The 13,842-nt window shown below is 44.7% G+C and overlaps 2 protein-coding genes and 1 long non-coding RNA gene across 5 annotated transcripts; 1 reads left to right on the forward strand and 2 right to left on the reverse strand.

Moving 5' to 3' along the window:
• Positions 1–2,602: 2,602 nt before the first annotated feature.
• Positions 2,603–6,643, forward strand: LOC103987720 (glucomannan 4-beta-mannosyltransferase 9). Of its 2 annotated transcripts, XM_009406103.3 has the most exons (9): positions 3,089–4,140; positions 4,209–4,307; positions 4,447–4,699; positions 5,342–5,452; positions 5,530–5,666; positions 5,731–5,844; positions 5,931–6,130; positions 6,212–6,406; positions 6,481–6,643. In XM_009406103.3, the coding sequence occupies exons 1-9, from the start codon at positions 3,811–3,813 to the stop codon at positions 6,641–6,643; spliced, it is 1,602 nt and encodes a 533-aa protein (XP_009404378.2). In that variant the 5' UTR covers positions 3,089–3,810. The 2 variants fall into 2 exon arrangements, with proteins under 2 accessions (XP_018683185.2, XP_009404378.2); XM_018827640.2 differs by lacking the exons at positions 3,089–4,140; positions 4,209–4,307 and adding an exon at positions 2,603–2,736.
• A 475-nt stretch (positions 6,644–7,118) lies between these two features.
• Positions 7,119–12,172, reverse strand: LOC135640150 (AT-hook motif nuclear-localized protein 1-like). 2 transcript variants are annotated; one of them, XM_065154328.1, is made up of 6 exons: positions 11,607–12,172; positions 11,101–11,168; positions 10,870–11,001; positions 8,833–8,994; positions 7,700–7,844; positions 7,119–7,601 (listed from the first exon to the last, which is right to left on the reverse strand). In XM_065154328.1, exons 1-6 carry the CDS (start codon positions 12,025–12,027, stop codon positions 7,492–7,494), a joined length of 1,038 nt encoding a protein of 345 aa, XP_065010400.1. In that variant the 5' UTR covers positions 12,028–12,172; the 3' UTR covers positions 7,119–7,491. The 2 variants fall into 2 exon arrangements, with proteins under 2 accessions (XP_065010400.1, XP_065010399.1); XM_065154327.1 differs by having other exon boundaries at positions 7,121–7,844.
• Positions 12,173–13,419: 1,247 nt separating this feature from the next.
• LOC135641734 (uncharacterized) lies at positions 13,420–13,803 on the reverse strand. Its single transcript, XR_010497780.1, has 2 exons — positions 13,664–13,803; positions 13,420–13,504 (listed from the first exon to the last, which is right to left on the reverse strand). It is a non-coding gene; the product is annotated as an uncharacterized LOC135641734 (long non-coding RNA).
• Positions 13,804–13,842: the final 39 nt, after the last annotated feature.

The following is a 13,842-nucleotide window of genomic DNA, read 5'->3' on the forward strand; positions in this document are numbered from 1 at the left end:
GTACCCAATGTAGTTAATGACGCCAAGGTGCTAAAACACCTGAGGCACTAGGCATTTGCCCGAGCGAAGCGAAGCACTCACAAATATTAATTTTTTAAAAATATATGATTAAAAAGAAATATGATCATCAAAATAAAAATGAGAAATTACATGTGTTCTATATCACTTTATATTTCAAATATCACCATCAAAACATCAAATTACATTCATTTAAAGTACCAAAGCACTATATTGTTCAATTCTAATAATAAGAATGACAAGAAAAAGGAAGATTACCGTTAAAAACCAATAATTTCTCTCAAGAAAGTCAATAATCACAAAATTTGCAGATGATAGACCATTATTAACAATCATTGATGTTATATTGCCAAGAAAACACAATAATTAACATTACATGATTACAGGAGAAAGAGAAAGAAATAAAGGGAAGGAGAGGAGGAAGGAGGAGGGGAACATGTAGAGAGAAGCGAAGAGGGGTGTAGCTATCGAGAAGGAGGGAGAGGAGGGTTGTTGAGACTGTTCTCATCTAGTTCAATAAAACTAGAGATTCAACTGCAACTGGCTCGACCTAGCGGACGCTTGGCCCGTCCAGCGTCCGATTAAAGTCACCCGCCCAACCCACTAATGGGGCTCGGGCCTCGCCTCACCTTGCCTGGGCACCTAGGCGAGCACCCAAGCGGTTGATGACTTCACTAGTTCTACCAATTATTATGATCTGCCATGACACTGATTCCTTCTTTATTTGCTCAAAAACTTGCAACTATATCTCCCTTCTGCCTTTAGGTTGTTCCACTAGCAAACTGTCACCATCTTACCGAACGTCTCCAGCTGGTCACCATTAGCAATGGTGATAGAGAGTTTCCAAGGGTCAACAACCTCAAACCCAATCATTGATGACTTTAAATCGACTGATGCACTCCAACACTTGCAGTGATCACTCATTAATCAGTATCCTCCCTCATCCTGTGCACCTATTGGCAAAAGAAGCTACAAGGAGATGGGAAAAGATGGAAAGAAGATGAGGCAGGTGGAGAAAATGAGAGGTAATAGGTATGAAAGATGAAATTACAGCAGCAATGTTCTGTAGAAATCCTAGTTTGTCAATTATGAATCGGTGTCATCCTTCACCTAACTATATCTTTAACTGGAGTAAAGCACATTAGTCACATTCCCAATTATGTGTTAGCCCAACCGTGCACACATGATCATGACGTTAAGAAACAATGGCGCGGATGATTTGATGATCCTTGGTGCAGGTATGTCGGCACTGGAGCAGAGAAAGAGTTGGCAGAAGTAATTGAGCTAGTTCCAGTCAAGGTTGCGCAGAGAACAGATTTGCTGGACTTGGCGCATTCTGATCATAAACTAAATTCACTTTGCTTTCATGCAAGCATTGATCTATGAAGAGGAATATTACTCGTGGGATGACTTGACTTTCAAATTGGCAGATTCTCAAGAAAAAGAAGCTAATATGCAGAGAAGCATGGCACTGAACATAAAAGAGGGAGGACTTTAGAGACTAAGCATCTGAACTCTTAGTGACAGCAACATTGATGTTTAGTTACCCGAGGTATGAATCCATTCATATTAGTAACTTCTGTTAGTTCAGTTGACTAAGAGCAGATGCATATTACTTTGCAACCTCACAAAACTTTATTTTCTGGACCTCTTTAGTAATCAGCAACTGCAATGCCAACTCTCCTTTTTCCTCAAACAAGCCATACAGTTGCATGTAACTCCTATTCTAACAGTGGGTACAGAACTCTTCAGCTGTTCATGAAGGATATCCAGGTACCTGGTGTCATTGTAACTCCTCTTCATAACCAGGAAGTGCCTTTCAGAGCACTCAACCTTGTTCAATGGGCGGACGATGATGCGCTTTCTGCTGAAGCACCACCAGATTCGGCAGCCCAAGGCCCAACCGGAAGCGGCGGAGTACTGGGCGGTGAACGTGACGGTGCAGCGGAGCCCGTGGCCGGTGTGGGTGATGGCGTCCACAGATTGGAGAGTCGAGAACCTGGTGGTGGCGGTGGCGCTGCGGCTCTACGCCAAGGAAGGCAGGCGGCCACTACTGCTTTCGGCCTTCAATACTCTCGGTTCAGCCTCGAATGTGAGCAAAGACCATACCCGATCACAGACCCTTTCATGTCATCTATAGCGAATGGTATCGATGACGTCGATGATTCTTATCAGGTTTGGATCCGAAAGAAATGCTGATTGATGTGGGCTCAAGGAACTTCTTCCTCTGCCTCAATCCTGCTAATGATCGATGACCTTCGACTGTTCTACTCTCATCATCGTTCTGCATCTGCTCCTTGCTCGCAATACACTCAGAAGCCATTCGAGTACTGCATCTGCTCCATTACTCGAGTCTCAATTTCTACTCGTTCGTTTGATGAGCTCCTCTGAATTGAATTCATCCTTTCTAGTGAACTGACATCCACACATCACGATAGGACGATGAACATTATTCCTATCAGCCCTTCCCAACCCCAAAGAGCTGAGAGCACATACTGCAAGGATAGCTCAGCTCAACCGGTGGTGACACCTCAACGGAGCCGTCAGACCCTCCTACAATAAATTACCTGCGACAGCGTGGGATGCACAGAATTCGCATGTTCTCGCCGCCGCCGTCGTCGCTTCAATTATTGGGCAAACAGGCCGTTCATCTCCGCTCGTACTCAGCCATGCTACGTTGACTTGACTGACCTCTCATGTTCTTCGCCGAGCAAGCAGGTACTTGTTGAACTATACATGTAGTAAGTAATTGGAAGCCATTAAATAGTTGCACAAGTCATGGCAAGTTGGTTTCTATGATTTCAGCTTGTCAATCTTCCTCCATGAGTAGCTATTGCACACACTCCATTCCATGTTGGATGCATGTGGTGGGTTGAGGATTGTACCACATGAATTATAGAAGATTCAGAGCGGCTGTTCTCTCGGTCTTATTTTACCCATAGTTCTCTCTCGGTCTTTTAGTATGTTTTAATAGTCAAACAACATTGTGATGAATGATTAGCGACAAAAATAAAAGGGAAGAAAATGATTTTTTTTATCGAAATTAAAAATAAATATTAACATAGTTGAATAGCCCCATTTTCGATTAGATTCATCAATTTCGATTGATAAAAAAAAATAAATCAAATTACTTCCAACAAAATTGGAACCATATTTAATCGGTTTGAAACTGTTGATTCTAATTTAGGAATCGGAATTAAAACCATATGAGTAGAACTATTGAGCCGATTCGATTCTAAGTATGAGTTAATTCTATTTGGATTCGAAACAAACTGTGATCACAAGTCGTTAGGAACAGTAGAAACCATTATTACTTACTATTATTAATGCATGGGACCTGTGGATCTGCGCCGCCAACTCTTCTCGTGTTCTCTGGTTTCATCTTCTTCCTTTTTGTTGTTAGCTTCTGTGACTTCCTTTCTTCTCCTTTGGGTTATACCAATTCACCAGCCTTTGGCTTCTTCTTCTATCTTTGCTCGGTTAGTCGTTTTACCATGGGGATGTTTATTTATGGACGGTGGGATAGGGGGAGGAAACGACCATCGCATATAAAATGGCTGGAAGAATCAAGTAGCAGACCATCTTTCATCATTCCTCTTCTTGCTAGAAGCAGGGGAAGAGACCTGTGGCAGTGGGGTTAGATCTTGGTTTCGGGCGAGGAGCCAAAGAATCTTAAAGCTGAAAGCTTTTCTCTCGATATCTTCCTGTCGTCTTGCTTCATACGTCTATCCAGGGAGGGAGAGAGAGAGAGTAGGGCCACGTTTGTTCTCTTTCTTTCCCGGAGGAGAAGAGATGGACAGGCTCACTTCGACGGCCCTGCTGCCGGAGTCGTTCCAGGGGGCGAGGGACGACATCACGGAGCAGATGGGGATGGTGTGGCAGCAGATCAAGGCCCCGGTGATGGTGCCCCTGCTGCGGCTGGCCGTGTTCCTGTGCCTGGTGATGTCCGTCATGCTCGTCGTCGAGAAGGCGTACATGGCCGTCGTCATCGTCCTCGTCAAGCTGTTCGGCCGGCGGCCCGAGAAGCGCTACAGGTGGGAGCCCATGCGCGACGACCTCGAGCTCGGCAGCTCCTCCTACCCCATGGTCCTCGTCCAAATCCCCATGTACAACGAGAAGGAGGTCTCTCTCTCTCTCTCTCTCTCTCCAATGTGCACCTTGTTCCTTCGTCCTGAAACGCAACCTTGCAGGTCTACCAGCTCTCCATTGGAGCTGCGTGTGGCCTCTCTTGGCCGTCGGACCGCATCATAATCCAAGTGCTGGATGATTCCACGGACACGGTTGTTAAGGTAACTAAGATCGCCATCCCCCACTGCACAAGACGCAGACATCCGCATGCATTCTCGTAAATTTCTCAGGTTTTCCATCGATTTCTGTCTTCCTCTGCTTTGTTCGTTCCTCCTAACCACCAAAGACATCTGCATGCAGGATCTGGTGGAGGCGGAGTGCCGGAGGTGGGCGAGCAAGGGGGTGAACATCAAGTACGAGATCAGGGACAACCGGAGCGGCTACAAGGCTGGCGCGCTCAAGGAGGGCATGAAACACAGCTACGTCAATCACTGCGACTACGTCGCCATCTTCGACGCCGACTTCCAGCCCGAGCCCGACTTCCTCTGCCGCACCGTCCCCTTCCTCCTCCACAACCCCGCCGTCGGCCTCGTCCAAGCCCGCTGGAAATTCGGTAACCACTCCATCGTCTCCACCCTCTTCATTGACCGATCAACCACTACTTTTGTTCTCGCAACCAGATCACATGGATTGGAGAGACGCTCTCTCTCTCTCTCTCTCTCAGTTAATGATGGACACAAGTCTGAATCATGGATCATATGGGGGCACAGTGAGGAAATGTGAGCCTCCAGAGTCTTTTGTTCGAGCACTAATATCTCATAGCATCACGCGCCTAGATTTTGTGAAGGAGACAGCTTGTGGTCTCACCATGTTACTCCCTCCGACCTCTGTTACTTCCGAGGAGAGGAAGGAACAAAGTTCCTAGTGTCGGATTGCACACGTGGTCTCTGTTCCTGCACCTAAACTCCCCTGTCTTGCTTCCCTGCCGTCCGAGAGGAGAGGGGGAGAGAGAGGTCATCTGCAGTATTCATTCCAGCACCATCTTATCTCTCGTCTTTCTGACATCCCATGTGCACCATCTTTACCTGTGCTACCGAGCAATGGTGCCTCAAACCTTGTAATCAAACCGCATCAATGTAAGGACAAAACTAGGACCTGCACCTTGGACCGTCACCGAACGGAGGAGATGGCTTTGACTCGAGCAGACCAACCAGCGGGATACTGTAAGGCGGCCTGACTCGTGCCAATTTTGCAGTGAATTCGGACGAATGTTTGATGGCGAGGATGCAGGAGATGTCACTGGATTACCACTTCACAGTGGAGCAGGAAGTCGGATCCTCTGCATACGCCTTCTTCGGCTTCAATGGTGAGCCTCCTCTGCTTCTAAGAAGCCAACTTCTTGGTCATTCTCTGCAACATTTCCCCTGATGCGTCGATGCGCAGGGACTGCCGGAGTGTGGCGGATTGCTGCTCTCAATGAAGCTGGAGGTTGGAAGGACCGGACCACGGTAGAGGACATGGATTTGGCTGTTCGAGCGAGCCTCAAGGGTTGGAAGTTTGTCTTCCTTGGAGATCTCAAGGTAATCTAGTTTGGGTAGTCCTCCTTCCTGATGATCTCAAAGGTAATCTAGTACGTGAATTCAGGTCAAGAATGAGCTGCCGAGCACTCTCAGGGCGTACCGGTATCAGCAACACAGGTGGTCTTGTGGCCCAGCAAACCTATTCAGAAAGATGGCGATGGAAATTGCTAATAACAAGGTCAACTCACTCTACAAAAGATTGAAGAGATAGAGATTGCTTGCTGTTCTATACCTGATCAAGCTTACTTCTCCTCTGCAATGCAGAAAGTGAGTCTGTGGAAGAAAGTACATGTGATCTACAGTTTCTTCTTTGTTCGTAAGGTGGTAGCTCACATTGTGACCTTTGTATTCTACTGCGTGGTTATCCCTGCCGCTGTCCTGGTTCCTGAGGTGGAAATACCCAGGTGGGGTGCGATCTACATCCCTTCCATCATCGCCCTTCTCAATGCTGTCGGAACTCCACGGTAAGGATCAGTCTACTCTTGCAGACCATCATCCATTGGGATGATTCATAGAAGAAAGGTCGATGATTCATGTGGTGACAGGTCTCTTCACTTGCTGGTGTTTTGGATCCTCTTCGAGAACGTCATGTCGCTGCACAGGACAAAAGCCACCCTTATTGGCCTGTTGGAAGCAGGAAGAGTGAACGAGTGGGTGGTCACAGAGAAGCTAGGAGACACTGTGAAGGCCAAAATGGCGGTCAAGGCCGCGAGGAAGCCACCGATTAGGATTGGCGATAGGTATTTCTTCTGTTCAGATTATGGCTTTTGCTGTGGATTTCTTTGACCGATACTTGGAATTTGTCCTCCACCAGATTACATCTACTGGAGCTTTGGACAGGCGCTTACCTCTTCTTCTGTGGGTGCTACGATGTGGCCTTTGGGAAGAACCATTACTTCCTCTACCTCTTCCTCCAAGCAATTGCTTTCTTTGTAGTCGGATTTGGTTACGTCGGCACGTTCGTCCCCGGTTATTGACGGCCGCAGTTGAGTGCATCGCCGAAGGACTTCATCTTCTACCTCGAAGAAACCATTTGTTTCCTCTCGTATCGTGTAGGATTCTCCTGTGAATACACAGCCAAGCAAGCATCAGCGTAGTGGTCTATAGGCAGCTGATAGATACAAGGAAAGGAGCAGGAAGTCGTCAATCTCTTGACAGCAGCTGCGGCTGTGACACAGAAAACTGGTTGTATCAACCAAAAATAAGTTTTAATGGGATGAATTAGTCTAAAATGTATTCTTTCTTTGCATGGTTTTGATCGAGAAGGAATCGATAAATCGATAGATTGAAGGTAAGACTTTCATATTGTCATTGTTTTTGCTTCTGATAGTTTCTTGTGATGAGCAGATTCCTTGCAAGATTGGAGGATGAACTCATCCTCCAAAACAGACAATTTACTGCAAAAGATGAATCTCTATGCACATACAAATCGAAGATCCCTCGAGACTCCATTTAGGTACACATTGCTTTGAACAATCAAGCCTGGCTGCATGCTCAAAAGGAATCTTAATACCAGTAGAAACACATGAACATCACAGAATCAAGTTAATTTTAAGCATTAGAAGTCATCATGAATTCAGTTGGAGATACAGAGGCCCTGCCACAATAGAAACACCCTACATAAATTCAGGTTCCAACAAGAGAAAGAAGGAGACGATGATGACGACAACGACTAAGTTGATAATAGAAACACCAACTACCGAAACCCAGACGGCTGTGGGACACTATCTTCAGAGCAATTACAGGATGCCATTTGATCAACAAGTCCAGTCAGACTCCTAAACTATCCCTAACCTAACATTTAGCAAGAATATCGCTATGCGTGTTAGAACAGTGTGATAGTGTTAGGGTTTAGAGATAAGTACCCTGATGCTGCTCCCCATGTAAGCATATGTTTATGTCTGGAGAAGGTTTGTGCTCCGAAGACTGCAGACCCTGCCAACCGGCAGCGTGAAGAGTAGAGGTTGGAGTGGGGTTGCATAAGCTATTTTCAGCATGAGATTGTCCAGGTAAGGATGAGGTTGAGGTCTCACAGTCATCTTCAGGGTTTGACTGTGAAATGGGTCTTGCAGCTGTTAACAAACCACTTGTCTCCGGGAATGCTGAAAAATCTGCTTGCTGGCTAGGTTTTGGCTTTTGCTCCTTGAAAGTGTTCGGCATGAAGCTTCCGACCACCACCTGGTAATGCAACATTGAAGAGATTACTCGTGTGTAGATTTCCAACTCTATATATGGTCATCATCCTTGCTCTAATGCAGACAACCTTTATAATACACCTATTAATTCAACGTCGGAAGCAAGAGGCAGATTTTGATGGTATATAAGTATGGCTGATGATCTGATGAGTCGCGTATCGAAAGGTTATGATGGTATATAAGACCAGGCTCAATACTAGCAAAATAAGCATAAACTCTTTCAGGTCATGTGTTGATGGGGCATGCTACTATGAAATTGGTGACTGGTCCAAAAATAAAAAAAGATCACACATTTAAATTAATACCCTCGCTATAGGCTATCAAATCTGAGATCACCGGTTAGGGAACATTTGCTGCCAGCTTAACAAGTTACAGTTTGGTTTCCCACTTGATCAATATCATTTTAAGATTTCTTACTTATTTTGATATGCATGGTACATAATACAGAGTTGGCAAATCTTATTACAGCTGATGTTCCATACCAAAACATGAAATGGTTTACTAATCGGAGCAGTTTCAAGTGAACCTCCTAAAATTTTTTTCTATTGTATAATGTGCAACACATAAGAGATATGTGAGGCAGTTTTGGGTTCATATATCGAACTTCAAAAGGGATCAGGAATATAATCTTTAAAAGGGCTTATGTTCAGATTGCTGATGATATGGACATGCCTATTATTTGCATATATTCTATTTTAGACTGCAAAGTTCTATACAAATTTTACTAGAGTGAATTAATGGCAAAGCCGGACTGGCATCAGGGTGACTATGGTTTTGCATCTATCTGAACTGGGAGCTGCTAGCTACAATTACCATTTCTTCTTACACCACCTATTTGATGTTAGATGTCTCTTAGGCGAGTAACAATTCACTCAATTAAAAAAAACAAAAAACAAAAATGTCACACGATTCACCAAGTTAGACCAAGCAATAGAGCAAAATCAAATGGAAATAAGGTTAGTATTCATTACTTGAATTGGACTGGCGGCAAGCAACAATCCAGTGACTCCACCACCAATAACACGGCCGTCAGGACCAGCAAGCGACACGCTTATACCACCAGTTCTACTCCGTATACCACCAGTTTCTGTAATTGTGAAGGACCCAGACAGAGACAGAATCTCAAATCGGCCCTGCACATTTGAATGAGCAAGATTAAATTAAATGGATTATGTTTTGTAATTTAAAAAATTACAGAATAGTTAAGAGGTAAATGTACATCCAGACAACTTCAGAAACAAAATGAACGGGCAACGAAAAATGGCTTTGACAGTGCATCAGCTCATTCGTCAGTCAGCAGTTTGCCCATGTTGTGCCACAAAGGCTGTTCATGAACATATTTCCAAAAGGCACAGCATTTTATCACCAAAAAGATTAGGACCTTCTAGCCAACAAGTTTACATTCTATGCTTTGCCACAAGCCCCTCACACCTCCAAATGTGCATTGAGATGACAGATACTTGTTAACAATAGCTTAACCTTCTCTCATTACTTCGATTGAAATAATTATGCAAGATATTTCCTTTGTTCACATGGAAATTGAGCCTTGATTAAACAAGAAGTTTCTTTGATTAAGGATGTGCATGAAACCAATCTACATATATATCAAAACATAACTCATGAAGAGTACAGGCAGAGAGGAAGGTCTATGCAGTGTCTGTGTTATGAGGAATGACAAATTAAACTTGTTTAGTTGAGTTAAAATATTTTTTGAAGCAACCAAGATATGTTCAGCATAGCAACCATAAGAAACTGTGCCAAACAATAGAGCATGATTCAGTTTCTAATACATTTTATCCTATCAGTGCAACTAACTTCCATTTTGTATACTAAAACTTAGAGTCTTTTATCCATAGAAATTGCTAATAATGTCCTTATGGATTATTGGAACACTATAAATAACAAGTAAAACAAAGGACTCAACTTAAGACTTAACTGTATTTTTTATGTAAAATATAGAACTATTAACAAAAAATAATCGTGTGATGCAGTTTTTGATTTGGGTTGAACCAAAAATATGAGAAACCAAATGAACCATGATACATGCCGTCTTACTTTCTCAAACCAAACCAACTTTTCTGAAGTTCAATCCATACAAAATTTACTGTTTCAGTTTGATTCAGTTTGTCAACTTGGAGCAAAAAGCAAACTGAGGCAACATTCTAGCTATTGATATTAAGCCAATAATGTACTCATTTAAATGCATTTTGAGATCAAAAGAAAGGCCATACAGGTTCAATGGTAGAAGGTAAGGTCAAAGATGAACTACTCAGTTAAAAAATTGATGTCACTTGTGCTTGGTAATCTAAGTTTAAGATCATCATTCTTTTCAATCAATTGGATATCTAGTGAACTTCCAGCTTTCAACATGAGTTCTTCACCATTCATTGGATGTGAAAAAACTACTCAAACTTCCACAAATTTAGCCATTGACAGTAGGAAGAATTTAAACAATCAATTGACAACAGTACAAGGCAAAAATAGGCTCTTTCACCACTGCATTCTTCCTTTGAGAAAGAAAGTGACTTTAGATTATTTGTTTTCACCAAACCCTTAATTTGTGGATCAGCCAATTAGCCTTGGCACCGTTATTACAGATACAAAGGTGCAAGAGGTGAGTGCATTTCGACAACATGCAGTTAAAGAGAGCAAACACTGTGCAGCTAACATAAAATTATTGGCCCTTATAATATCGATGAGAACTTCAAAGCAATTAGTGCTTTGAGTAATCCTTTCTCCTGTCCAGGCAAATTTTCTTCGCATTGAAATTGACTGACTAGAAGCATAAGAAAGTTCAAAATTCTTAAACTTCGCCGACACTCTCCACTAACCTTGCTCACATAGTTTTAAAATGAAGAAAATGTGAACAAAATTTGGATCCCAGAATAAAATAATTCTGTAGCTGAACTGAGAACCAAGCAAAGCAATTCACAAACATGCAGAGAAAAACACATCGAACAATTCACCTAAAACAAGAGAGTAGCATCAAAATGGTTGCAGCTGCATACCTCATAAGTCAGGGTACCACCAGAAGAACCTGGCTGCCGCAAAGTAACATTGGAGATGACCCCATTTGCTGATAGTATGCAAATAGCCCGAGGACCCTTTTGGGAGAAGGAGTGTATTTTTGCAGCAACATCCTGCAACAAGAAGACCCATCAGCACACTGACAGATTGACTGCAAGATCCATATCACCATCACAGCTCAAGGAAACTAAGAATTGCCGGAAATATGTTACCTCCCCTGTGGCAATGGTCACAACATGCGGTGTGAAACTCCCTCCAGCTGAGTGTGCAAACCAATCTCCTGTTAAGCACCGAAAAGAAAGAAGAAGAAGAAGAAGAAGACAGATCAAAATGTGAGCTGAGTAAGTACTCCTTTGTGATGCATTTGAAGTACTTCATTTCTCATATTTCAGAGCGATTTCCGGCCAAATAACGAAGCACAGTCGTGCAGACTACCAGTTGATCTATCTACAACTTCATTGTTATTTCCAAGAACAATGCCACGACTTCTTAATCGGTATCACATTTCATCGGTGATCTATCTACTACTGAACTATGAGTGACTGAAAAAGGTAAACTACCAGTTGGTTGTCGTAACCTCGCTCCAGAAAGACAGAGAGAACAAATGATCAGATCGGAACATTGTAGGTTTTGATACAAAGAAGTAATCAGTATCAACTCAGAACAGCTTGAGAAATGAGGAGTGGGAAGAGTGCAATGTGGTGGTGGGGCACATTACCGAGAGCCTCAAGGAGCTGGCGTTTGCCGGAGCCGGGTGGTCGCCCTCTACCCCGTTTCCCGTCGGAAGAAGCAGGAGAGAAAGGAGAGGCGGAGCCGGAGGTCGGCGACAAGGCCAGGGCCATGCCGTCCGGCCCGTACTTCCTGGGCCTCCCTCTCTTCTTCCTGGCGAAAAGATCACCCTCGCCACCGCTGCTGCCGCCACTCCCCAACATCCCCATGGCCAAGCCAGCTCCTTCCGTAGGCGGGACGGTGATCCCCATGGCGCCAACAACCCCGCTGGAAAGTTCCGGTGGCAGAGACCGAGTCGGCGACAAGGGTGCAGCCGAAGAGACAGAATACTCCTTCGCTTCGCCTGCTCCTCCTCCTCCTCCTCCTCCTCCTTCACACCCTGACACCACAGCGCTCGCCCTCTCTTCCATGCTGCTCTGTTTCGTCCCTCTCACTCTTCCTTTTCAAAAGACCATCTTCGTTCCTCTGCTTGGGTTGGTGAGAGACCGTAGGGAGAAAAGCCGCCTACGGCAGCTGGGAGTGGGGTACCGAAGAGTCTTGAGAGGAATGCAAGAGAACCTCTCTCTCTCTCTCTATCTACATCTCTTTATAAGGTGTAAAGGAGATTTATGGGGATGGCAACTGGCATGCCCAGAATGCACTTATTCTCCGATTAATGGAATTGAATTCACGAGGAGATCATTTACTATGAGCATGACAAAGAAAACGACATCGTAAAGGTGGCCGTAAATGTAAAGGACTAAAGTGATGCATTTATTTAAAGAGGAGAGACGTCCAACATAAGTCGCTCAACCACACACAACAACCAATCGCACCAGCACACGTAGTATAGCCTTTGCTAGCAGTAATACTTATTTACTTTTGCTTCACGCAGAACTTTAAGTCTGTGTCTTGAATTGAAAGTGTAGGTAGGAATTAGGAAACCATCTCGCCTAAATCCTGGATGTCATTTATATGTCAAATAGCATTTAAGAATGTGAAGGGGCTACCAATCCCCACCCCAAACCTTCACCACATCTCTGAGACTTTGAAGCTCCTTCAACCGCGCCAGGATGTTGACCGGGGAAGACCCGAGGAAAGGGAGGCGACAGTAGAGCCAAGCAGCACAGCTTTCTTCCCGGCTTGCAAAGCGAATACTGACAGCACAGGCATCAAAAGCTGCCGCCGTTGAGACGTAGACTTTCTGTCTGTCCGGCCTCTCTCTCTTTCTCTCTCTCTCGTCGGCGCTTCATTCCCCGACAGTTCTGACGAGGCTCTGACCCTGAGAAGTCGGGGACCGTCTCTCTCTCTCTTCTCCGCTTTGCGTCCATCTCGTTGGAGCGTTGCGGGTTGAACGCCTCTGGCCTCATGGATCGGTCCGTGGTCAGTCCGTCACGGCGGCACTCGAGGACGACCGGAAGCTCCACCAATGGCGACGGCGTGCGTTTGACGTTGCTGCTGTACGTATTGATGGGTTAATCGTCCGCTGCACGAGCGGTCTGCCCATCCCACGCTCTGCCATGCACGAACGATGCCCTCCGCGTGTAGTAGCTGACGGCCGGATACGGTACACGTACGCTTCTTTCGGAGTACACACAAACACACATGACGGATACAAGAGGACGTGTCCTTTATGATTTTTTTGGTTCTCTATAATCCGATAAATAAAACATGCCCAATTTCTTGAGTAAGCTCGCTGCTTGCAGCAGATTACCATTGTACTCGCTGTTGCTTCGCCTTCCCCGGGAAGTCTTGCAAGAAGGGATATGATCGTATAATAATCGGCAAAGATGGGGACAATGTAGGATTCCGTGCAAACTTACTTGAAGAGAACAAAAGGGGAGGAAAGCACTCGACCATCTTTTTCTCCTTTTTATATTAGCACGCTGGTAAAGGAAGGTAAGAAAGCTGCAAAGCAAGCAAAAGCGTAAGTAGGCGACAGCATCCACACCCACTTGGAAGCTTCATCATCGCTGAAACCTGTAATCGCCGCTCACGTACATGGCAACTGGTTTGCAATGGCATAGCTACTGAGAGGGCTGTGCTGGAACAGAGGTGAAGATCTACCTGTTGTCGCCGATGATGTGTCATTCAGCTACGGGAAGATGACAGTGGACCCACATGGGGCCATGCGCCTTCATCCTCTATTAATGGAGTTGACTTACAGTTCTTGAGATCCAGTCAGCGCGACTGTCAGAGAGTCAACGAACATCTGATGCATGGAAGAGAGAGAACAGTCGAGTAAG

Source organism: Musa acuminata, chromosome BXJ3-6 (genome assembly GCF_036884655.1).
Source record: "Musa acuminata AAA Group cultivar baxijiao chromosome BXJ3-6, Cavendish_Baxijiao_AAA, whole genome shotgun sequence".
Classification (NCBI taxonomy): Eukaryota; Viridiplantae; Streptophyta; class Magnoliopsida; order Zingiberales; family Musaceae; genus Musa; species Musa acuminata.